Here is a 26,800-nt window from a genome sequence, read left to right as displayed (position 1 = left end):
TAAAATTAACAATTAAGAACATTTCGTCCCTTTGGAGAAGAAACATGTTTATGTAAACATTATGAATGCTGGACTTTAAAATTCTAAAAGAATGGTCGGAAAACATTTTTGATATCAGCTTCTATCTACTCATTATTATTTTACTGTGAGTAAAAACAATTTTTTAAAAGACACTAAGAAATAGAGACAACATTTTAAATTTAGAATTTCGGAAAAACGTAACTTATCCCCCTTTTCTTTTGCTTAAGATAACATTAATTATCATCTTGGGAATATTAATATAAACTTTCTTATGTTACAATTTTAAAGCTATATGATTAGAATTTCGGCAAAACATCAACTATTTCTCTTTTTTTTTCCATCAAGAGCTCATATCTTGTGAACATGATTATAAATTTTCTTAAATTACTTTTTAAATGTTTTTTAAATGAGTTTTTGAGAATTTCGAGAAACATAACTCATTCCCCTTTTTTCAATCAACTTTACACTAAGTTTCCGTCTTATGGGTAGGAATATAAATTTTTCTCTGATATTTCTTAAAGCCAATTTTCTTAGAATTCCCAACAATCGTAAATTAATTCTCTTTCTTCTATCATTGTGTACAGAAATTTAAACTTTTCACATTAAACGGAAGAGAAATTTTGCCAATATAAAATTAGGAAGAAAGCAACTCTATTTTGACTTCCATTTTGAATGAAGAGGAAACATTTTTTGCTCTTATGCAAAATTGTCTTTGCTCATGAAGAAAAGTTACCTATGTTTGATCCCCGTCGCAATCGATAGAATTTCATTCAAAATTTATGCTGAAATAAGGTTTTTGCTTTGCTTAATTTTAAATCTTCTTGAATTATTTTTTAAAGCGATTATTTTAAAATTTCGAAAACGTGCAACTATTTTTCCATATTTTTTAACAAATTTACACGAAACTATAATCTTGTGGACAAATATATAAACCTTATGTTGGTTCTAAAATTTCTACCTTCTCAAGTCATTTTATCAAAATCAAATTAGCCTAAAATAAGCAATAAATAATATTTTAGAAATGAGCAATAAAAAAAGCAATAAATAATATTTTAGAGATTTAATAAGCAATAAATGCTCATTAAATCTCTAAAATATGGAAAAGAAATAGACTAAGAGGCCTAAGACTTGCTTTTTTTAGAAGGAGTATCATGACTATCGTCCGAGTCGTCTCCGAGTAACTGGCTGGATGGTCGGAATTTGTTCGGCAGCACTGGAATTATTTTCTTTGCAGAAGACCATTTTGTCAAATCGTCCGGCAATTCCACCGCTTCCGGAGCTATGAAACATAAATACAAAAGACAACACCATGTTAGAAATGAGATTAAATTGTAATAATGAATAACATACTGATGAGACAAAAGTTTGTTTCTACTCTTATGCGTTTTCTGCTCGCTTTCGTACTATTCTTCAATCAGCATTTTAAACAATTAAACACAGAACCTTAAACCAGATGAATTACATGCCAAGGATTAATATTGGTTTTGCAAGAAAGTTATTTCCGTTTGCACAAATAGATAGCATTATCTTTCTGTGTATCTTACATATATGTACATGAGCTTATGATATTTGAGATTTGGCAGCTTATACTTTTAGTAACAAATTACGTGCATTTTTGCTTACAATTGTTATTTTACGGTCAAGTTTTTACAGAGTATGTAAAAATAACATTTTTGACATATTTCACTTATTTATTTTTATAAAGCCAAGACAGTGGCCGAGGCCCACAAAGAGGTGTCTGATATTTATAGTGTTGTTACTGAACAGAAAGCATGTGTCAGGATTGATTTAATTTTTTTTTTTCTGGAGATTTTCCACTTGAAGTTGACCAGTGTTCTAGCCGACCTCTGAAGTCGATGACGGCAAAATTAAAGTAATAATTGAATCGAATCGTCATGTAACTCTGCGAGACATTCCAAAATAGTTAAATGTATCACACAATTGAAAATCACATGTCTTGGACTCGTCAAGAAGCTCGATATTTGGTTTCCGCATGAACTGAAAGAAATTCATCTAGCGCAATCAGTGTTTGCGATACGCATTTCAAACGTAGTGTAATTGGCCCTTTTTTGAAATGAATTACCACTGGTCATGAAAAATGGATCGTCAACAGTAACAGTAATCGAAACAGATCTTGGTTCAAGCATGATGTATCAGCGTAAATCATATTGCTAAATTGCATCATATAAAGAACATGCTGTCAATTATGTGGGATTGCAAAGCTGTTGGATAATTTTAGCAGCTTTTAAGCAACCAAACGATCATTTCAGATGTGTACTGCCAACAGCTTATGAAACTCGAGGAAGCAATAAAAGGGACAAAGCTAAAATTGGCAACTCTCAAACGATTGTCATGTATTCCACCATGACAATGCGAGGCCTCGCACATCTTTAGCAACACGTACGAAATTACTGGAGCTTGGCTGGGAAGTGACGTCGTATTTCTTATATGGCCCTGACCTTGCCTTCGAAGTTTACAAAATTCCCTAAATGGCAAACATTTTAGTAGTAACGATGACCTCAAGTCATACTTGATTGAGTGTTTTTCTAATAAAGACCAGAAGTTTTATGAGCGTGGAATCGTGAAGTTACCAGAAAGATAGCAAAAGATCATCGAAAAAACGAAAAATATTTGATTGGATTAAAGTTCATTTTTTGTATAGCAAAAGTTGAGTTATATTTCCACTAAAAAAACCGAAATTACTTTCTTACCAACCCGATATTTAAAGAAATAAATTCGATGTTTATCTTTCTCAAATATTTTACAGAAGTTTAAATTCATATGTAAAATGTATGAAACTAGTAATTTCTCTAGAATTGTCAAAGGTTTATGGCCATAATTGGCACACACACGATCTCAAAATAATGCAATAGAACAAACACGTCGGTTAATTTCAAAAATTTGGACAGAAGAAAATGAAAAAAACTCACGTTTTTCTTCTGTTTTTGGAGGTTTTTCTTTTTCGCTTTTTTCCTGAAAAAAAAAAAAAAAAAAAAAAAAAACTTTGTTAAAAAAATAGAGTTAACTAAGAACAGTTTTGTTAGCAAGATAGGCAATAGTATTATACTATAACTGATTAAATTGTTTGTTTTCAATAAGTTAAACAAGCATCTAATTCAGTGTTTGCAAGAGATTTTTTTTTAAGCAAGAAGATTGTTTCCCACGCCCATGGTTACAAATGCTGCGGCCGCGCGCTCCACCTTGTGTTTTCTGCTGTGGGTATTGCAAGTGATTTCGAAATGCTACACTTTGCGTTTATTATTTTGCTCGTATGCAAGACTGCACTACAAGTTTTATGGAGATTCTAGTCGGGAATAGATTTGCATACTTAACTGATCATTTATGGAATTCGAAAATGTTGTGCAATATACAATTCAATAAAGTTTAATTTTAGATAATATAAATTAATTTTTGTTATGAGACTAAAAAGTTTCTGTTTTGCGGTTAAAAGATTAAAAAGGGACAGCATGCGGATTTTGGAATTAAAACCTTACTTTAGTAGACTGCAGATAAAAGATAAAGCCGTTTGTATAAAACAAGCTATTATAATAATATATTATAACACACAAATATTTAAGAGAAGCAAAAGATTGAAACTTTGTCACATTTGACGTGCTTCTTGACAAAAGGGACTGAAAAAAAATGCATTAAAATGAAAAGTAAACCAAAACATAAATGTTTAAATTTCTGACATTTTTAGAAAGTCTCTACATTTAGAAAATATCATGTAACATCAAAAGCATTTTAAACAATATAATGCTTGATATTTAGGACTTACTCTTCTTAGCTGCATTTTGAGGTCGTTGTTCGCTTCTCTCAGAGAACCCGTTAGAGAAAACAAGTAATATATAATTAATCTGAAAAGTAAATAAACATTTAAATATATAAACTGTATTGAAAGCAATCTTTCAATTACTTCTTTCAAGTATACAAGAAATATGCTAAAAATTCTATTAGAACTTTCAATTAAAACTCAAAGAAATGTTTTCAATGCTTGTAGAAAACAAGAGTAGTATAATGTATATATATAATACTACAGGATGTCTCAACTTACACGTATATAAAGGTGTACAAATTTCTAGCAGGGTCGATTGCATAAATAAAAAACGGAATCACATAGCAACGTCGGGAATACCATCTTCATGCATTGTTTGGCCGCGAGAATGTACGTACTTTTTAGGACACCAGCATTTGTGAATTTTATGATACCTTCGGCTTCGCCTGGAAGATTATCATACGTAACCTTCCTTGATTTGAATTTATGAGATTATTTCAAATATCTCATGTACAGCATTTTCAATGAAAGCATGTGTCTCTGTAGGCGTTTGGAAATCAGAGACCTTCCAGTAATACCAAAAACCTTCTGCATCCTGAATGCATTTTGAAAATGTTTTGTGAGTAGTGAAAAAACTTCATATTCTCTTATGTGCTGATGCTTTATTGCTTGTCCTTTCTGCGCACAAATGTATGCAGATGGTGTTTCCAAGTCTGCATTGCTATGATTTCATTTTGTTTTTGTGCAGCATACACTTCCCAAAAATTTGCCACGCGTAGATGAATTGTCCTATGGAGCAGGTCTATTCTAGTTGTTTTTCTGCAATAGTTTTCTGCATTAGCAATTTTATGTACCAGCTGTTTATTTTAGATCTGAATATGATATTTGAATTCGATTAGATTATGTTTTGAATTAATATATTGTTGCGTGCGTATGGATTCGTAACAAATCGAATGTACAAGTCCGATAATAGGCTAATAAAATTTATTCTTATAAAAAAGAATATTTAGGAACTCTAATATTCGTGCAATTGTTCACAGTATCACACAATATAATCTGTAGCTACACTTCAAACTATTAAGAACGTTAAACAAACACAATGCAAACTCGGATTTATCTCAACTCAAGCGGAACTACAAATCGCAACAACAATAAGCAGCTGAACTCTGTTCTCTCTCTCTGGCCTTTTATAATTTTTAACTGGCCGCCAAGATATTTCTAGTACTTTCTGCTTCTCCAAATTACTGGAAAGCAATAAGAGTGTGGAATTACGGTTACAGCTAGCATAATAGTGGTCAATTACATTTATTCAATTTCAATACATATTACAGTGATACAGGGACCGGACCAAAATGTCGCCAAATGAGAGTCAAATTTGGCGACGTTTCGCGATTGCTTGCCAAAGTACTGAGATACCCATTTACTCAATGTTAAATGCACGTGCCCCTGTACTCTTAATTTTCCGGCATAGCTTTCTCTTAAAATTTATCTAACGCTACATTACACAGAAAAATACAATAATTTTACCTATAATTCTTTTATAATTATCTATCTAAGTAAAAAATTCGTAACAAAATATATATATTCCGTTTATGCAAATTATGAATCGTGAATTCTTCAAAGAAATCAGTTCTTCGAACTGAGCAATTCTGTATGCAAGAAAGCGAACGTTGATCGATATAGGTTTTATTTCAGCAGAAGCGTTTTTAGCAATGGAATATTATCGCTTTCTTCAGATAAACCAACTATATTTTAAATAAACCAACTACCTCAAACGGGACGAGAAATCAACAAATTTTTAAAAACTTACTAGAGTCTAATAGTGATATTCTCCGTAATGAAGGGGAAAAGAAAAAAATAATGAAACAAATTAAAGAAAGAAAATTCCTATGAAGAGGATGGCAAATGGAAACAAAATTGATTTTTTTAATGAAAGTGGATGAGGAAAACAATTTAGAATCTAAATCATTGACTAATGTAGAGGAATTTTTATGGACGAGGAAATTTAATTTACCGGGGGGATTTTTTTTTAATGATTTTGGTAAAAAGAAAGCTGAGCTGATAGTCTGCAGACCAACAGTACTGTTTAATAAAGGGTTTATGTGTGTGTTTTTTTCGAACAAAAAATTCACTAGCCTTGGTGCGAAATTTTAAACTTTATTTTGCTTCCTCAGTGTATAGCATGCCTCGTTGATAAGGACTGCTGTCAATTCCCCAGGAATTAAAACTCACGTCTCTAAACGATCTTTAAAGGAATGACTGTGAGTTTTATAGCCAGGTGTAAAAAGGATGAATTTTTGTGTAATATGACGCGGATTTTTGTGTTGTTTTACAGAAAAAAAGAAATAACGACCAAATAATTATGATTCATAGGAGCAAACGAATGTTTATTTTTCTTCTTTTATTAAAATTGGAAATTTTTCAAGTGATGCCGTAAGTTTTAAAGTAAGTTTGAGACGAGAAGCTTCTACGGATTGCAATGACTCTGAAATTGTTCAATCTGAAACTGAAATGTTCCTGATCAAGCGCTGACTTAAAGATGCATACCTTGAATGCACGGAAAACAAAAGTGTAGAAAGAGGTTAACTTTGGCTTGGTGGAAGATGAGATTTGGCTTGCAGTAGCAGATAAAATTTAGAAGGTTTTTGATACAGTGCGATATCAAAATGAAACTATTTCGTGGGGCTAAAATGCCAAGTATCTCAGTTTGGAACTCTTCCATCTCACAGTTACGGTTTTGTAAATTTCTGACATGGTTTAAAGATGGCAAATTTTGAAATAAGGTTTCATGGTGGGGGAAAATGGACTCTAGATATCAAAACCATCAAATAAGACAATAAAGAAGAAGTACTTTTTAGTTTGTAACAAAATACTTTATGACCATCGAATTATACGAAAAAAGGTTCTTGCTTCATACTGTTTATTAATTAAATCTATGACAACCGACTAAATTTTACTTATAATTCTGTTGCATAAAATCAAAGAAAGAATTTCATTCACATTGCTTCCTGTGATAGAATAATGTAACTCGGGAAGACTGAGATATATCAGTAATCACTGTCACTAATTATCATTTGATTACTTCGTAAGGATTGGTTTGCACAAGTCCTAAAGCTTTGTACACGCGTAAAGAAATATTGCATTCTCTTATGCTTAGACTCGTGGTTTAAGTAGATGGAAAATATATCCGCCTAATAACTGTTACTAAAATAGTTAATTTTTCACGCTTCTAGGTTCTGAAAATTTAATGGTGTTGATAATTTCACCCTACATTTCACCAAGCATGTCCCAAAGTATGATCACTGATGTCACTGTCTTGCACTAGTTCAGCAAGGGTGGAACCTACATATTGCCTTGGATATATTTTTGCAAAAAATAGTTATAAAGAGTAGGCGACCACTTGCGGCTTGAGTCTCTTCACTGCATAATTTGCAATTATCAAAATTCTAGTTGGGGATGCTCGAGCTGGCTATAGCATGTGTTCTTGAAATCTAAACCTAATACTCAACTATTATTCAATCGTATCGAAATTAATGTTGTCTATTACTGAACTTTTGTTCCTATAAAGCAAACTGTCTTCACAGACGCTCTGCGTATTCTGCATACATTCTTGATCTTTCGAGAATATCCCAAGAAATTCATTGAAAACAAGCTTCTTCGAAATACATAAAGCTTTCCTGTAAGCAGCGGCAGATTAAGTTTGAATTTTGCCTTATGAACCAGTACTAATAATTATAAAGAGTAAGTCGAATATATTCATTATTGACGTATAAAGGTATATAAACAAGAGAAGAATAAAGCATATCGGACACAGAGCTCACTATATGATATGGCTGTTATTGCCCGCTATCTTATTGATACAGGAAACACCGTGCAGGTTCTCCGCGCTACCTTTCTAAAAGTTTTAATTACACACAGCTTTTAATTTTGATGAATACGTACTCTAACACGAGGATTTGTTTTGTTAACAGTTGCTGCTCTCATGTATCTTGGATTTGGTATTTGAGAATTTATTTTTCCGAAAGGTATAGTTTAATAACCTCATGGGGAATTATAGCGGTGTTTGTCAAACACGCACGCCCACTCTAGCCTATTCGTAGTTAGTATAACATTGTGATATGCTTGTGTTGATGGATATGAGGACAATTCCTGTTCTGCTGTGATTCTTTCACTGAAAATACCATTGTCTGAGGAAAAAAAAAGACATTTTTTCGTAACAACAGGTGGGGAAAGGAAACGTGTTCAAATATGAATCAACTAAATGGAGATTAGTAAGATATATTTTCGCATCTATTACATAAATTATTTCATATGCTTTCCTGCTTTTAGAATCTGAAAGGAAAAAAGTATATTTAGAAATGATATTTACGAATGTTATAAATGTGAGAACCTAGAGCTTCATTTGCATATAACAAATTCAAGTAGTGAAAAATGCATGAGATGCAATTCAGAAACGAACTATTTAATTGATTGATGATACATATTACGTACGTTACTTAACTTTGATTTCCAACTAAAGGCAAAAGAAGTATATAAATCAGAAAGGTCTTTTGATAGTGAAAGTGCACGTACTTTCATTTTTCAGGGCTTCCGTTCCGACAATAAGTTGAAAGTGGACGTTTTGTGCAAAAATTCAGTGTAGGTTTCTTAAATGTTTTTACGGAAGGCTTGTAAGGTCCAGTAAAGGATGCTCGAAAAAAATTCTTAAGAAAGCTTTCTAAATTATGAAGAATTAGTAACTATTATTATTAAATTTGAAAGAATCCTTTATTCGTGACCATTAATTTATTAAAGAATTGGAGATTAAATAATTGAAGTCGCTAATATCAGCACATTTTCTCGCCATCAGAAGTTTAACACCATTACCTTCTGTAATAATAGAAAAAAAACCCAGTCCGTACAAAACGTTTATCAAGAGAGATACAAGTATCATTTCTATCCATCAGAAAAGCTTTGGCAATGATGGGAAATATCATATCAATACGGTTTCCTGATGCTTGCTTTAAAAACCAGTCATCAGATTAAGAAAGGATGTATTTCAGAAGCTTAGATATTAAAATGACCTCATCTCATCTTCTGAAGGCTTCAGCTGTTCTCATCCATAAAGACAACTTATGAAACTGTTGTGGAAGATGGAGGTTGTAACTGAACTGAAAGTCTTACTGCTCGAGATCGAAAAATGCATACACGTAATATTTGCCTAGCCAAAGGTAACACAATACACCACCCAGTACATTTGTTACATTAGTCAGAAAGGCTGAAAAATTATAAATGTAATCTGTAATGAACTTAGTTCACCGGTAAGGGAGGATGCTAAGAACGGATCAAACCGAACATAAACCAAAAAATAATTCTATGATTATAAATACCTATATGAGACGTAGCACACTCGGATATTACATCTCTGGGTTCTCTTAATTATTAGGGTCATATATATTTTCTGCAAATATTTTATAGTTAGAAGTTTGTAAATAATAATGCCAAGCTATTTTATGATTGTGTCCGATTCTTTTACCTTTATTTTGCACTTCTATGCTCGATATACATTAGGAATAAAGTTGACTTCCAGAAAAGTTGCACATGTCCCCTTTCAGGTCTTTAAAATGGTAACTCGAACAAATCTGTACTCTCTAGGAGGGACTTCAATAGTTCGTTAAATGAACGAGATTAAAAGGGGCATACTTTTAGGATGAGTATAACTTAATAACAACAACATAAGATGAATGGTAAGGCATAGGAATATTCTATTCGAAGAATTTTGATGATTGGAGCGCTAATACTATATAAATTTATATTCTTTATGTCTTGAATTTTTCGTATAGTTTTTTCTGCAAGCTTTTATAAAGATATGATGACTAAAATTTACACTTTGACAGATAGAAACTCCATTACCTAAAAATCATACGTGACATTTTTATATGCATATATTTGTAAAACATGATGCTGCATTTTTAAAATCGATAAGAAACTTGTTCTACTATACTTCTTTTCGCAATTTTTTAAATTTTGGTACTTACATGAGAAGTAGTAATAGAGGTATTACGACTCCTGGAGATGTCAAGTATTTGACCACGTCAACCATGAAGGAAGGCAAGGCACTCAAGACGTAGGACGTGAGGACGTTATAAATTCTCTTTTGCTCGCTAAAATGCATATACCAAAACATAATTAGTTTTGTAAAAATGTTAACATAAATAGTTACTAAAGTTAATAAGAAATAAAATCAGTTGTTCAGTTTATTACATTTACGAAAAACAATTCCATAGATCAGCAGATCAAGATATACATAAAGAAATAATAGACTTGTAGCGCAAGATAAGCATAATTTGTAGTATGAGATATAAAATTTTTGTTAGTAGATTTTCAATTTTTCCATTTCTTAAATGAATGCCTGTAACAATGACGCGATTTAATACCATATTTCCTTTCATATTTATTTTTCCTGACATTTAAGCCTAAATGAATTAAAATTCAGTATTACTAAGAATATGCTGTATGTATTTTTAAATTAAGAACATGCAGTGTTATTATGTAGTAGGGGTAACTGGTTTATTAAATCCACTCATATTTTGAATTGCAAAGAAAGAAACAAATGAAGTAATTCTTTACTTAAATTGTGCAATATTAGAACATTTAAACATTTTTAATTGTGTATTTTTAATTTTTTGAAAGGCGTTAGAGATTATTCAGTATAATGAAGTTTTCATCGTCAGCTGTACGTGAGGATTCGTCATTTCGATTTGTTGCCAAATGTTTATAGTAATCATGAATGAATTTTAGCAGGTCCATCATGTCTCTCCCTTATTACTTCCTTGTACGAAGTAAAGAAAGTATATTGTAATCACGAAAAATTCCGGGTAACATATTTCAAAGAAAACATCAATTTTGACCGTCGTTGAATACAATTTAACGATGTTTTGCATGACATCTGTACGTAAGGACAGAATAAAAAACTCATTTTCTCCAAAGGAATTATAAAACTCATCTAAAATGGATTCAGAAAAGATTTTTCGTGGCGTCCGTCCGTACGTATGTATGTATGTATGTATGTATCTCGCATAACTTAAACACGATTAGCCTCATGAAGTTGAAATTTTGTATATAGGACTCCTATAACATCTAATTTTGCCCCTCCCTTTATAAGGTATTTCTCCCTTGATCTGCTTTCCTAGCGTCCCTTCGTGGTGTAGTGGTTTTGCACGCTGAGCCGGTATTCCAGAGGTCCGTGGTTCGATTCCCAGCGAAGGCAGTTGCTATTTTTCATCTTTCCTGCTACCAAAAATATACCTAATGTCTCTATACCTTTTTCGTTGCGATCGGCCGCACCAAATATATATTTTTATACATACATCCACTCTATTACTCAACTCAGTGAGCTCAGTTTTTATTCTTATATGTTGTTAAATTGAGCATTTTTTCCTTTAAAAATTATTTAATTATGTTGTTCTTATCTTCCGGTTATGTTTCTTTATGCCTTTAGTTAATTTGCATACAATAGTTGTAGAATTATCTAGAATTTAAAAGTTGTTTAAGTGCGGTTAAGCCTAATTTTTCTTACCATAGCAGTTACATTTGCTTACATTTGAAACTTAGCAGAATAGTGAATTAAGTCTTCCTCTGTACCTTCAGTTTCTTTTTACCGATGGCAACAAAAGGAAACTTTTAGTTTTGTGCACCAAAAAAATCTTCCTTCTAGCATGCTGGCCGAATGGCTTGTTTTCGGGTAGAAAATCTAATATTTATTGTAAAACGTGCTTTAACTGCATTTAGTGTTTTATCTTTTTCTACATCTTTCAATTTGTAATGAAGATATTTTGACTCGTAGACTCGAGAATTGTTAAAATACCAAATATTTCACCTAAATAAGAATAACAGTTGGCCCTTTCTCGGGCTTACAGCAAGCTTCTACTTAGGACTAAATGAGACTTAGCCGAAGCTAAACACAAATATCTAACGTAATTGGCCCTTAATTTAAACTAGCCAGCGAATGTCGAAAGGCACGTAATAATACCGCCAAGAGTAATAGTTTCAAGATTGACTTAGCTCGAAGGCAAACACGTGTTACTAAGGATTCCTTGCACTCTGTATTGAAGCAAGACACATTTACATTCAACGGGATTCTAAAACCTTATTCTGGTAGAGAGTTGTAAGTGGAAACAAGAATTGATAGGAAAGGTGTTTAAAATTAAAATAACTGTTATAAAATTAAAATGTACCTTTCAAAGTTTAAATGAAATGCAGGAAAAATGCGTATAATTTTATATTCCGTACAAGGAAGCCATGTGATGTACACTTCAAATTTTTTCCCTTGTCACAGTTTTTATCTTTAGGATATAAAATGGGCTGATCGACATTTTTCAAACCTTGTGTTGTTACCTGCTGAAGATTTACTTATATTAATGACATTAAATTATGAATGTTTATTATAATCACATTTGAATTGTATGAGGTGGGGTTCGGATCTTTTAAACTTTATTCAGCCCATTTTTAAGACAGTTTAGTGGAAAACTTGTAACGGTAACACGCTCGACGCGTATCCGAGAGGTCCGTGGTTCGAGTCCCGGCGTGGGCATTGCTCATTTTTCATCTCTCCTGCTTCGAAATAACCTAATGATTCTATACACTTCTGATGATATTTGCATATTACACTGACAAATATTTTTGCAGGTATTAAATTTTCTTTTCTATTATTGCATGCCCAACCTTTTTGTTCTCTGATGATTTTGTAAATTTCGGTCCCAATTGTCAGGATTACAACTTCTTTCCCTCCCAATTAATATGTTTGTTGCAATAATTTTACTGTTCAATCAGGAAAATCCGAAGAAAAACACAACCTCATTTATTTTACTTTAATTCGGATAAAATGGCACTAAAAATTTACCGTTATCTTTCAGCATGTGCCACTGAATTTGAGCTGAATTATTTCAAGGGTTTAAATAAAAGTACGGAGTTAATCAAAATGTTTTCTAAAATAAATTATTGATTATTCAATAGCCAAAAATATTTTGTCTTTTAATGGTGTTAATCTTTATTATTTGGGAAATTGATTATAATTATAAACAGCTATGACTTAACCAAGAGCTTTGACACTAAAATTTAAGATATTTCAAAAAGTGGAGTTAATCGATTTGTGCAGCGAACGGCTCATATGTTAATAATAGCACTGTTATTCTGAAATTTGACCTAACGTAAACTTTTATTTATACGTTTTTAAAAGCAATGTTGCAGTGAAATTCAATCTGGATCTGGCATCTTGTAAAAATAAGTTGTGAAATGGATAACACGTACACTGCGGGGGGGGGGAGGACAGTTCTTATATCTCCCGTTCTACTGGGCCGATTGACGAAATTCAACTTGCGTTTTTGATATCTCGACTTAAAGCTCGACTTGGGATATGTATTAGATTTATATATAGCATTGTTCTAATATAGGCATTTTGACACAAAATTGAACATTTTCTGAAATGACATGCTATTTTTTTTTCCATATTTTGATTCTACGAGTCAAATTACGCCAAATTACAAAGTTTTTTAAAAATTGCACGAGTAGTTTTTAAAACATTAGATCTAAAAAAATTAGCTCCTCAATGTTAATTGAGTTTTGTATATATTTATTAATCTTTCTTTTTTTTATTAAAGTTATTTGATTTTTCCTTTCACATTTCGAAATTCAGGTTCATTCCAAATAAAATTCCCCCATTTTTTATGATTTATTTTTAAAATTTGTATTTTTAAATAATTTTTATAAATTTTTCAAAAATATTTTGAATTATAATCTATAAATCTTTTACCATCAGCTTAAAGTAGACGTATTTCTAAGCATACCTGCAAAAAACTACAGTTTTTTATTCTAAATTTCCGAAAATATGCGTGCATTTATATATTAGCGCGTTTTGAAATGTGACATATTTGCTGAAAGTGATAAAACATCAAATGTAGTTTAGACACTTTGTTAAAATTAGTTGAAAGTAGGAACGATGTGACTGTTTTCTCCTCATGCACAATGTAAAAAGATAGGAACGAGGCGCCTTTTTTCCCTTCCGGCATAATGGAAGGGAAAGGAGAATAGGTTGCCTTATATTAAGAAGTTCGTCAAGTGTATTATTCTTGGCGCAAACTGAAAAAAATTGCTTCAAGATAAAGTTTTGAATTTCTCTATAAAATGTGCACCAAATTTTACAAAATTTAATATCCAGGCATAATTTGAGTCGTAGAATCGTAATATGGAAGCCAATTGGTATGTTATTTCAGAAAAGTCCGAATTTGTGTCAATATACATATGTTAGAACAATGCTATATATGGATATAATACATATTCTAAGTCGCGCTTTCGAAAAACACAATTTGAATTTTGTCAATCAGTCCAGTAGAACAGGAGATATAAAACAAACAAATTTTGAGTATTCCTTTGTTCCACGAACTTAATCGCGCTACAAATCCCCTCAATCCTCAAAACCAAGAGCGGAGGTTCAACTTCCGCTCTGCCCCCGCACCGCCCGGGAAAAGTCTCTCTGACGACACTGGTCGTTAATTTGCTACCTACCAGTCACTCTGGCTGCCCGTCGCAGCGGGAGGACTGTCCTGCCTCCCCCCCTTTTTTTTTCGAAGTGTACTTCCTTGTTGAAGAAGCCACTGCATAAGTTTTTGGCGGCATTTAAAATTTACGTCTTGTGGATCAAATGATTCAGATTGCCAATGGCAACCAAGTGCAGTGGCAGCTTTAACAAGGAAGAACTTTAAATATTTTTAAATCAGTATATCTCATCAGAGTAAAATGTAAAGTATCTAGATTTCATAAATTCTTTCATTTACCTGAAAGGCCCACAATGCCACGATGGTTCCAGCCAAACGCAAGCAAAGCCAACCGGCAGCGTGCAGAGGAACAGCATGATGAGCAGAAGTGCGTAATAGAAGTTATTCGACCTCGAGGCGCGGAAAACTGTCTCGTGAGGAATATTGGCAGTGAGAACAGCCCAACTTCTCACGTACACCAGGATGCACAACTTTACTGTGTTGATTGCTGGCAAACCAGGCGAGAAAAACATACCCATCCTGGGAAAAATAGGTCTGCATTTAAATGATTGAAATTGAAATAATTAAGTAGAACAGTTTTTTAAAAATATCATTCAATTCAAAAAAAAATAATAATAATAATACATTTGAAGCAAATGAAGACAACAACTCATTTCTTTGCGATAATGATAACTTACCAAACTAGGCCTTGATTATTTACCAAGTGTAGAATATTCTCAGCTATTTTGAAATCTCCATAGCCTGGCTGAAATAGAAAGATTTGCGTTAAGCTAAGAACTGCAATTCGTGCATCTGACGGGGATGCAATTGAATAAATATTTTAAATAAATTAATTAATGTATGTTAAATTTGGTTTTACTGTCCGTTTAATCTTTTCTTTTTTTAAGAATAGGGGTCATTTGAAGAATTATTTGTTTTTATGACATCTACCAAATTATAAAAAGTATTTTTGTACGGAACCTGCTGCCTAAATGTTCACTTCTGGCTACTTGTAGACAATTAAATGATTTCCTTTAGTCTATCAGGATAATAATATCGAACTCAGAAAAAGTTCAAAAAGACTTTTTCATCAGTGTTTCAGTTTAATACATAACACGGCTTGCCTAACAAAATAATTTCTCAAGAAGTGGTGACTTCGTACGAAAATTTTACAAAACACAAAAGTGAAACTTAAGCAATTAAGTATAAAATTCACAAGATATGTAAATTTTAGTTCAGGCACTCAAATTACACGACACAGTTAACAATCGCTGAAGTCGATAAATCTACACTCTGGACGAAAATAGTAATAAGATCGTCATCTATAGGAAATAGAACCTCTTGTCTAACTTTAAAAACTCTATTCCTATATACATTAACTAATTTGCATCTAGGTGGGAACAAAGGAAAGCAGAAGTAACAGTAAAGGCAAAAGTAATAAGTTAATGAATTAATCAATAAAAACGATAACATTTCTAACAATGTCCTTCTCAAATGATTTTCACATTTTTATTAGAGCATATCTTGCATAATTTCACTAATTACTCTTTGCATTCAAATCCAATAAACCCTGCTATTTGCATGGACCATTTCGAAAAGTAAACAGTGTTTCTGAGAACTTAAATAAGCATTATTTTTCTAGTAAATCACGTCCATTGCAGTCGAAAATTATTTGAACATCGTGGATGGTCGTCCATGGATGGTCTTAGAGCGGACAATAATTCTTTTTCGTATTTAGTCCTCTGCGACTAAAACCATGGCACGCCACTGATGTTATTCTTTACAGTAAGTCTCGCTTTTTAATACAATCTATGTCATTAATCAAGATCGTTTATCGATTCCCGAAATATTAGGGAACAGAAGATGTAAGGTTTTTTCATTTCCTAAAAAATAACTTGAAAAGTTGACTTACGAAGCCTTTTTCGAGATCCCAGCACCAGCAATTATTGGCGTATCGAACGAATACTGCTCTCAGAAAGTCTGTTAAAATTGTGGAAATGACTGTCATAACTAAATCCATGACAGTCAGCTTTACCAGCTCCTGAAAAAAAAAAAAAAAAAAAAAAAAAAAAAAAAAAAAATTGAAATAAATGTAAAATTAAAGAGCATGCCTTAATGAAAAAACTTTCAACTCACCTTGTTTACTTGCCGCTATTTTTAGCAGCATTATTTATGCTTATAAAAATTATGTGTTACTGAATTATATCTTTCTTTCTGTATTGCATTTCAAGAATACCGGAATCTTTCCATACTTTTGAAAGTAGCTATTATCGACAATAAGAGAAGAAAATAATTGCGTTTATTACTCAGTAATCACGTCTCAGTATTAAGAAGGAACAGCACATGTAGTGTGGAATTATTTTGATTAACGGATGAAAGAAGCAGACACATTTTGAGTGCCCAAACAGTTTAAGAGAAAAATTAATCTGAAAACCAGCTTAGGGGTTTGTAAGGAACTACCGCATTCCCTAGTGCTTGCTATCGTACTGCAAGTCGTCAATACGTTTAGCTAGAAGGCGGAAGATTAGTGGTTAAATCGAAGGCACAATTGATTCTTCAACTGAGGCAGGCATAATTTTTTGCTCTGAAAGCTAAAAAGCGTCTCTACAAGGCTTCGAAATAAAAATTGTGGCGGAAGGTAACTCGTTACCACCTAAGTTTGGCTGACTGAGTTTGTGCCTCTTTCTGTTGCTTTCAAGTGGAGGAAATTTAGAGAATTATTGCATTCCCTCCTGCTTTGCTCTCATGCTGTAAGTGGTTAGCATGTACAATCGGCAACTGGAAGATCGGTTGTTTTGAGTTCCGGTGAAGAGACACAATTTAAGGTGGGCATAAATGTAATATTATTAAAATGAGTAGAAAATAAAGAGTCTATTAAGCTTAATAAAACAAGAAAGGTTCCTAAGGGAGGTAGTTATACGGCCTTTTGTTTAGTTTAAATAACTTAAATAACTCTGATAATATTGATCTATTTATAGAAGAATTACTGGTGCAGAACATGCTAAAATTGCTTTACTAAAAGGTATAATGCAAGGTTCATTGAATTTCCAGCTGTTAAGTTATATGACAATATTATAAAGACATAATTTCATTAAATCATGAGTTTAATATTAACTTAATGTCCATTAAAATTCTGATAAAATTACAGACAAAACGTTAATCTCAAGAAATTTCACTGAGATGTCTTAGAATTGTCTGGGACTATGGTGAATGTTTTGGGGAGGTTCTTTGTATTAGTAACGCAGGAACATAACCTCAAGAGCTTTTTTGGTACCTTTCCCAAATCACAGAATAATTTCTTAGTGCGGAAATTTTAAACAAGCTTCATTTAATTATCAAACACAGTAATGAAAAAAAAAAATATTTATGATCTCTCTTACTTGTCCAAATGCAGTTTCCCAACACTTCTTCCGCAGCAGATCTTTGGTGGAGTCGGGAATATTGAGGAGATCTTCTTGCGTTGGCATACGGTGTTTCTTCTCTTCCTTCATGCACTTCTTCGGACAAGGAGCATCTTCGTCCGGAATTATTCCAGCACAAGGTCGAACAGAAGTTGCATTTTCCGAGGAATCAGTGCCGTTGAGCGTCAAGTCAAAATCGTCGTCCGATGTGGTGCTATCGAAGCCCTCAGTTGTCGAAGCAAGATCTGAATCTTCCGTTGTGAAGTCAGGAGACGGAAAACAGACAGGGATCATGACAGTGCAGTTCAGTTCGGGCGGCCAACCAGAATCTGTCGTCGTACTGTCATCATCCTCTGCAGGGCTTTCTGTCGTTGTTGTCTCTAGAATGGTATTCAGTTAAAATGTAAACCACCTGCCTTTAAGCTTTCAGGTTAAAATAATTACTTTTACGTTTTACGGACAGTTAGGCTTAATTTGAACTCTATCTTAACTTCTCTTTGGCTCCTGTCACATATATTTGCGCAAAATGTTATGTAAACTTAAAGATGCTCGAATAATAATAGAAGAGAATAACTGAAGTATCATTAGGTGGGCACACTATTTGGAACAGTTTAACAGTAAAATTACAAAGAAACTTGGAATTTGTTTTCCAGATCAGCGCTTTGTTAGACCAAAAAACGTTGGCTGAGGTTGTTCGCCCATTGTTTAGACGATTTTCACTCTATTTACAGAAATATTTTACCTACAGTTTTGTGTTTTAAATGTTCCATTTGATAACCCTTATACTTCACGATCTTTCGACACCGTAATTTCATTGACAATAAACCTTGTTTTAGCAGCGGAAAAGATACTTTATCTCATTCCTCTTGAACAGCTTTCCAAAGCCCAAAGAGGGTTGTAGGTCAGCGCCTGGACAATTCGCTTTTTAAGTATCCAAAAGCGCAAAATTTCGTGGATGATACATCAGGAGATTTAGTAAGGATATGAGTGAAAGGTATGGCTTTGATGCACGTCTCTTGTTGTATTTTTCGAAGAAATTAAGAGTGGTTGCTTGTTTTGTCTTGATGCAGTTCTATTGTTGATGGCACTGTGGGTAAAGAGAAGATATTTCGTATTTGAAAATTGGGTATAAATTATGTTCCTGATAATATGTGGAACTGATCTTTATAGTCTTCTGAAATCTCTTTTTATTTTTATTTGTCGTTATATCAAAACCCAGTGACAATCATAAATCCTTAAGAAAAATGTTTTTTAGATACTTTAAACCATGTTCTAATTTTTGCTCCGTTTTGATAAAAATAAATGGATCTCTTTTATTGCGGTCATTTAAATATACCCAAGATTTATCTATTGTGATAATATTTTCCATTTCTGTCCCAGTAATTTATTCTAATAGATAATTTTGTAGGGTGTTCTGCTTTCGGCGATATGTCGTAGAGAAAGACGGTGCTCATTACGATATTTCGCTCTTTAAGATTCAAATCAGCATTAATCACTTTGTTTACAGTTGAAACTGAGCATTTTAATGATTATGCAATTGTCCTTTGACTTCGAAGATTTTTTTTAACATTAAAGTTCCTTCTTTCGCAATATTCGAAACATTCCATTTTTTGCTTGGATATGTATTTTGAACAATTTTTCGCCTTCAAGGCAAACTTTGATTTTTTTTCCATTTCTTATTGACATTACTATCTATCCTTCCTTTAGATACCGAAAAATCATGGCTTTCACGGCATTTTTTGGTAACTAAATACTAATAATTGTCTTTGGAAAGAGCACAAACATAGCCTTCCGTCAATTGCATCTTTAAAAGAGACATTGTGCGTGAAAACAAAGCTGTCAAGCAGCAGAAAGTTTAACTTTAAAAAATATAGTTATACTAGTTAAAAGAAATTTTCCAAGCAGGTGATTTTCTTTTATAGCAAAACAAAGTCGTCTAAAAATGTGCGAACAACGTATGTACTATATACTATTTAAATCAAATGGTGTGGTGTATTTAATTACGGCAAAGCACACTAGGGCTATCTGCCTAAGGGGAGGGATGCCTTCGTGGAGGACTTTCTAAGGGAAACTGGCTTGTATACACGTTACACATGGGGAAAACCACAAAAACACCCATGCAGCCAGCCCGTTCGCGGGATTCGAACCTCGGACCGAACTACCAGTGTTCAGCGACTTTACCGCTCGGCCGCTGGTGGGTATTTAAATCAAATGAAATTGAGGAGAAATTTATAGCGTAGAAATAAAGAATAAGAATTTAATTCAAAATCCTTCTGACCGATTAACTGTTTCGCATAGATCTGAATAAATGTAGAGAAGGTGTTGGTGTATTTAATTATGGCAAAACACACTAGGGCTATCTGCCTAAGGGGAGAGATGCCTTCGTAAGGGACTTTCTAAGGGAAACTGACTCGTATACACGTTACACATGGAGAAAACCACGAAAGTGCCCATGCAGCCAGCCCGTTCGCGGGATTCGAACCTCGGACCGAGCTACCAGTGTTCAGCGACTTTACCGCTCGGCTACTGGTGGGCTACTGGTGGGCCTAAATTTATGTAAGAGAAAGAACACCAAAATAAGCACCAGTAGTGCCAATAATTTCTTTTAAAGGCCTTCTTTAACCCGGAAATAATTGATTCCAAAAATTCAGAATCATTTACTGTCCAAAATTTTCATCTTGTCCAAATAGAATTTTAAACTCGCCTACTGAGCAAAGGTCAATACTGTATTTACAACTTTACTCAAAATACATGGTGAATAAAAATATGCAGTTCATAAAATTGATATATATATGCAGTAAATTAATTTGGAAGTGAAAAGCTATATCCATTTCAAACTTCTAATCATTATTCAGCATAAGCTGCGATATTTTAAACTTGAAATTTATTTGAAAATTATTAGTTTTATCGCCCGAAAATGGAGAGGGGAAAATTATGCGCGTATTTTAATTTTCTATTTAATTTCCGAAGGACGCAGTTCCAGAAAAAGCATAACAAAATAAATATATTCATGAATAAATTATCGATAACTCTAATAATATTATTTATTTAAAAGAAACTTAGATTCCGATAAGAATACATGGTACTATTAACATTGCACTAATTAGTAAGATAACTTTATTTCTACTTCCCTGTATCTGGAATACGCGAAGGAAATAAGAAAAGAGAGAAAAGAATAATAAATTAAAATAACTATTAGTAAAAATAATAGAATTCTACAAATATAGCTGATGCTACTTGTCCAGAAAAAAAAAGAATTATCATCTTGTATTAACTTATCCGAAAGACTAATAAATAATAAGGCAAACTGAAGAGTTGAATTAACTGAAGAATGCCAAAAGTAGTTGTAGGCCATCTAAAATATTATTCCTTTGCTATCGATTGTGATTGCCTGATATTGTGGAAGAATTAGTAAGATTGTCTGCTTTGAAGGACACTAGCACTGCAGGAAATGTTTTTGAAATGATAATTAAATGAACTACCTAAATGAAATTTGATTTACAAAGCTTCCAGGAGTAATCGCAGATGGAGCGGAAAGGGGTTCTGTTGAATTACTCCAATAAGAATGATTTTAGTAACTTTGTTTTATTCAATAATGGTGTATTTTGTAATAGGGTCTTATTGATATAGATATGATTTTTATTAGTAATATTAACTGTAATGGTTTTATTTACTTATATAGCTAGATTAAGTCCTTCTATTTCATTAACTATGAAATTGCTTACAGCTCTATCTGTATGGCAGATCAGTGCACCAAGTTTAAGCCTTAGAAACAGGAATATCTATTCACTCTAATGAACCACAATAATATTCGTATATTAATCCTACCAATAAAATTACAATAAATATATAAAAAACTATTACCCCTATAATTTCTTCTCTAAGATCACATCTGTATTTATTAAAAAAAACTCATCTAACTTAATTGAGCTATTCACCAGGAAGCATTATGTGCAAAGTATCAGAATCTTAAGGAAATCATGGCAATGGTTGTGAAAATAATAAATTTTAGACTGCCAAGAGGACTAAATCTCCGCTAGTTCCAGGAATGTCTGAAAGGTATTGATACAGAGTACAGCGATCTTACACATTTTTGAAATGTGCTGCGACTCAACAGCGGAAAATTGCTGAAACGAGTATATATATATATATATATATATTAATAAAAGATATTTCTATGCTTTTAAAGTGCAAAGATCAAGATTACTCTTGCTTTCAAGATTGAATGTTAGCTGATTTAGGTATCATGACTCACATGGACACTTTGAATCGCGAAGGACAGAACAAGCTTGAATTGGAGATATTTAGTCTAATTACTGATTTTGAATGAAAACTTCAACTATGTGAATCACAACTTCAAAAAGAAAACTACTTTCACTTTCCATGTTTCCAGAACAGCAAGAAACATGGCCCTTTTCTGAGACACGGCATAGCGCCTGTTTGGCCTTTCTCCTCTAAACGGTTGCCCATACCTAACCTAGACCATGGATTTGAAATAATTAGAGGGTCAACTTACCTGTTAGAAAGCATGATGTGCCTAACATTACTAATTTATTTTAATAAAATATAAACGTCGACTTTTAAGCAAAAAATATTGTATGCATTTAATTTACATATAAGGCTATTTATGAATAGATCTGGAATAATAAAGTTACGTTCTACTGTAAACAGTGTTTATGTGATTTTATTTTGGTTTTGCGTGTTGCATTATTATTTATAGTTTTACTTTTTATTGTGTAAGAAGTTTGATTAGTGTTTTTCCTCAGTCGAATTAATGATCTTATATTGCACGTGCAGGTGGTTCTTTCATGCATAATATCGCGTGATTCAGAATTATGCACTTACAGACTATGTTTACATATTTTAGAACGATTTTGCGGCCATTAATACTTAAAATGTAAGGAATATTTTCAATGCTCGATCTGATAGAGTGTATTCTGGACTATAAGTCTGCATCGTCATTTAAAAGATGGAAGAGCTTTTCAAAAACGTCCAAGGGGTATTGATTTTTTTAAATCCTCTTCTACTACTGTCAAGAGTTCACCAATCTTTGGGGGTATGCGCTTATAAAGAGCTCTTTTCAAGTCACAGTAAGCAGTCCCACAGGTGAAACGTCAGGGGACTTTTAGGAATACGCTGAAATGGTATATATATGCAATACTTGTATAAATTTTTATTTTTGCAAGGAATGCGGTGTTACTTTTTAAAGCATGACTTGTTGTTTTGTTATTTAGTTCCACTTTCTAAAAGTCACTGGAATAAAGAAATGGAATTTCTTCTGTAAATATTGGAGGTAACGTGATAGCACGTTAATTGATTTTAACATTTTTTCCCGCTCTCCTTATTTTTAATTTTCTGTTCTAAGGGAATCCTGCGGCTATCATTATAACCTTACGAAAAAATTCTTTGCCTTGATCGGAGCAGATTTGTACACTTTTTTTTATTCGTTTCTGATAATAAATAGACCTTGCTTTGTTGCAATAGTTTAGGTAAATCCATGCTTCATCAAGAGTTACAATGCATTTCAGTTTATCCTCGGCTAAATTGTTTTGTTATAGGGTTCTACAAATTGCTGTGCGTTGAGCCACATGCCCATTCAAAAGCTGATGAACATTGTTTTTAAGCTTTTCTAAGGTGCAAGTCTCGGCTTATTAGCCCAAAAGGGACGTTAATCCCGAATAGAATTTTAACCTCCAAATGGCATTTTGCGTTGAATCGCTATAAACAGCGTATCACTTTTCAAATCGTTGCCACAAAAACATCATCGCTCTGTATTATAGTTAAAGAAATTAAATAAAGAAGCATCTGCATGAATGTATGCATGTTTCTCGCTTTGTGAAATAACAACGGTACTTAGAGCCTTCAAATTACGAATAACGCATTCCTCTACCCGAGCATGGGTACCTGGAAGGCCGAATTTTGATTTTGGAGTATCATATTTAAGTCCCTAAAACTTTAATAAATTTTTGATTAACAAATTCAACGATTTGAAAGCCAGCAGTGACAACACTGTACGGAATAAAACCTTTTTATCTTCAGCGCGCAAGATTGTCTATCGGAAATACTAAAGATACAGTGTTTTTAAATATTTTGTGATTTTGCTGTTGAATCGAATTTCATATGGCGTTAGCGCCAACATTTAATAAATAAAGTAAACACACAAAACGTTAATAATAATATTTATAAAGCTTTTGTCATTTTACTGTTGATTTGTGCATGATGTAAGTGCGAAGAAAACGATGCTTAATAATGAAGCTAAAAAGAAAAGTGTCTTAGGAGGAGTGAGTGTAACAGCAGTCTATGAGCTCAGTGATAACATAAAAATTTTAATAAACACTTTTGGGCGACCATTTAAATCGGAAACTTTCATTTTTTTTTTTATTTATTGCTGCTACACGTGTATTTAAAGTCTTGGCAATTGATTTCTGAATCGGCGGTTTATCTCTTCTTAACGATTTAAATTAATAAACATTGGAATCGTCGCCCAGACGGTATATTAGCTAGGGGAGCCGAAGGACCTGGATACCAAAGGACTGGGTTCGAATCCCGCAGAAGGCATGGCTGTAACTGTCCGTCCCTTCATAGGATGCAAAAGATGGCCCCCTATTAGGTGCTACAATAATAAAGTAACCACCACTTCTGGCTTTAGTTGTAGCCAAACCGAAGTCGGCTGAGGGCTCGCCATTGGGGAAAAGAAAAAATCATTAGAAAACAGTTATGTACCCTTTTCGAGTACTCATTTGAAATCTTTTTTTCGTGTAAAGCAATGATTCACAATTTTAATTTTTACATTAATAATGCTGTTAATTTGGCATTTCGAAATTTTAGTACCATGCATTTCATAACGTTTTTTAATTATAGAAAAAGAATATTTTTCTTCAGAAAGGAAAAAAACTATTCTTCAATCCACAACTTATTTACATGCGACATTTTGAAAGAAAAAAAAAATTAGAGGTTGCAAATGCTATTTCTCATTTCAAATAATAAGCTGTTGCGAGAAATTTTTATTTCAAAACATTTTAAATTTTTTATTAAAACCATTATAAAAATGTATAAGCACTTGAAGAGTTTGGCTTTCTTTGGCAGCATAAATTAGCATCAAAGTCCTAATAGACTTCGTGCAAATGATCACTTGGTCTGAGGTACTATCAATAGACTCTTGAAAGGGTTGAAAACAACATTTTCACCCACCACTTGTAGCTATGTAACTTAAAGTAATATTCAATTTCAAAAGTTAAACTAAGTTTAGTAATCAAAGATTACATAATTGAAATTGGAATTAATTGAAATAAACTGGAATAATTGAAATTAGATTACATAATTGAAATTCGAAGATTACGTAAATGAAATTGGCTTCTTACCGGCGTAACAATTTAAATATCTGCAAGAAAGCCGAAGAATTACGATTATCAGCGCTGGCGAATCTAGTAATGTGGTCTCCAGAGGCAGAAACACGCTCTACAGTCATACAATCCAAAATTCTCGACTTAAATACTATCAAATTGATTTGCATTCTTGTTAAGAAACCAAAAGTAAGTCTGATAGTAAAGGTGAAATTATAAATAACTGTTTAATTAAAATATTGATAACAATACACACCTTCTGTGTTACTGACCTAGAGTTTTGGTTAGTGATGCTGACCTCCGCACCCAGGTTCGAATCTCAGAAAAGGGATGGATATTTGCAAGCGTATAGTATTTGTGAAACAAGAGGCACTGAAAATACACGGTGAGCCAAAGTCCTCTCGGGAGTGTTTAGTAGAACAGATTTATTTTCTGAGCCCACCCCTGGGTGCTCTTCCTCAAAATTGAGGAGGAACTGCACAATTAGTGCGGCGAGACTGTACGCGTACGACCAATGATGAAATTCTAGTCTCTCGCCCACTTTTATCTGTGGCTGTTCTAGAATTTACTCTGTAGGTAATATCGGCGATCTGCGATACTTTTCGCATATTAAGGAGACTTTTTCTTATCTTCGTTGATCTGTTTTAGCTATTTATAGCTTTATTATTAGCTGTTATTATTTATTTCTGGAGTAATTATTAAACAGATCTATCTTAGCACACAGTACATTTTCTCATTTTCAATGAGTTTTTTGGGATTGAATTTTGCATACACATTTAAGTTGCATATTTCACTTACCGTTTAATAAAAATGCAGTTGACAGGAGCGGCACCAATGTACTCAGGGATTCATTGAAATTTTCGAAGGTAGTCCAGTTATTGGGTATTTCGCTGATGAGGTCTAGAGGAATGACCCACTGTATTTTGTCAGTATCGACGTATGGAGAGCTATTAGGCAACATCGAGTGGGAATTATTATTATTATCCTTGGGTACATGAATGATATTAACGAACACCAAGGAGGAGTTGTCAGTCGTGCTATTCAACGCAGCCGCTGTTAAGTTAGCTACATGCAGTATATGATGCAAGTCATTTTCCGTTGTAGAGTTGTCCAGAAAATAATCTCCGTCCACAGCTGTCATGTTGGAAGGGAAGGCCGTTGTGGTGAGAGGAAAGTCGGTGAGGTTAAGGCTCGAGTAGAGGGCCGCAAGAGTGCAGTTGTAGATGATAATGAATGTGCAGTTGTAAGGCGAAAGAAGAGTGGTAGACTCGGTGAGATCTTCCTTAATCTCAAGGAGGCTCCGTGTGTGTCTGAGAGATGCATTCTGGGCATCGATGGTCTCTGTGATGTTTTTGGCCAAAACAGCCAGTTCGTCTGTCTGAAAAATTACAAATTTTATTTACGACATAAATCAAGCTAATGCATTATAGATTTAGCAAAGCCATTAAATAAACAGAGTCATAGAGAGAGGAGGAAGAAACGTTAAAAATGATTGGATCCTTTTTTTTTAATAGGATCTGCTTCAGACCCTATTTTTTTAAGTAAAATCTCAAAAAACTTCACTTGTATGCGAATTCTTTCTTATTCGTAATGTTTGCGAGTTAAAATGATTAACAAGTAAAAAAATATTTTTGGAAAATTTTGTTTTGCATTGCAAAATTTGCTTTTATAGAGAAATACATCCAATTGTGGAGCTTTTGGTGGTCAGGTTTTATTTATGGTTATTTTAAAAAAGTTTACTTTTTTATT

General features: G+C 33.1%; 1 protein-coding gene across 1 annotated transcript in view; it reads right to left on the bottom strand.

Annotated features, from left to right (window-relative positions):
• Positions 1-1,142: 1,142 nt before the first annotated feature.
• Tmc (Transmembrane channel-like) overlaps positions 1,143-26,800 on the bottom strand; it is a 132,846-nt gene continuing 107,188 nt past the window's right edge. The window contains exons 14-22 of the mRNA XM_035361241.2: positions 25,850-26,429; positions 17,688-18,088; positions 16,220-16,348; positions 15,006-15,073; positions 14,608-14,847; positions 9,814-9,939; positions 3,800-3,878; positions 2,952-2,994; positions 1,143-1,300 (exon numbers count right to left, since the gene is read on the bottom strand). Coding sequence (XP_035217132.2) covers positions 1,143-1,300; positions 2,952-2,994; positions 3,800-3,878; positions 9,814-9,939; positions 14,608-14,847; positions 15,006-15,073; positions 16,220-16,348; positions 17,688-18,088; positions 25,850-26,429 — 1,824 coding nt within the window. The remainder of the gene's footprint in view (positions 1,301-2,951; positions 2,995-3,799; positions 3,879-9,813; positions 9,940-14,607; positions 14,848-15,005; positions 15,074-16,219; positions 16,349-17,687; positions 18,089-25,849; positions 26,430-26,800) is intronic.

The sequence above is a fragment of the Stegodyphus dumicola genome, chromosome 7 (assembly GCF_044657685.1).
Source record: "Stegodyphus dumicola isolate Sdum_Otavi_A_Nest chromosome 7, ASM4465768v1".
NCBI classification, from domain to species: Eukaryota; Metazoa; Arthropoda; class Arachnida; order Araneae; family Eresidae; genus Stegodyphus; species Stegodyphus dumicola.
The sequence above is the reverse complement of the archived record's forward strand: the minus strand, read 5'-3'. Positions and strand labels throughout refer to the sequence as shown.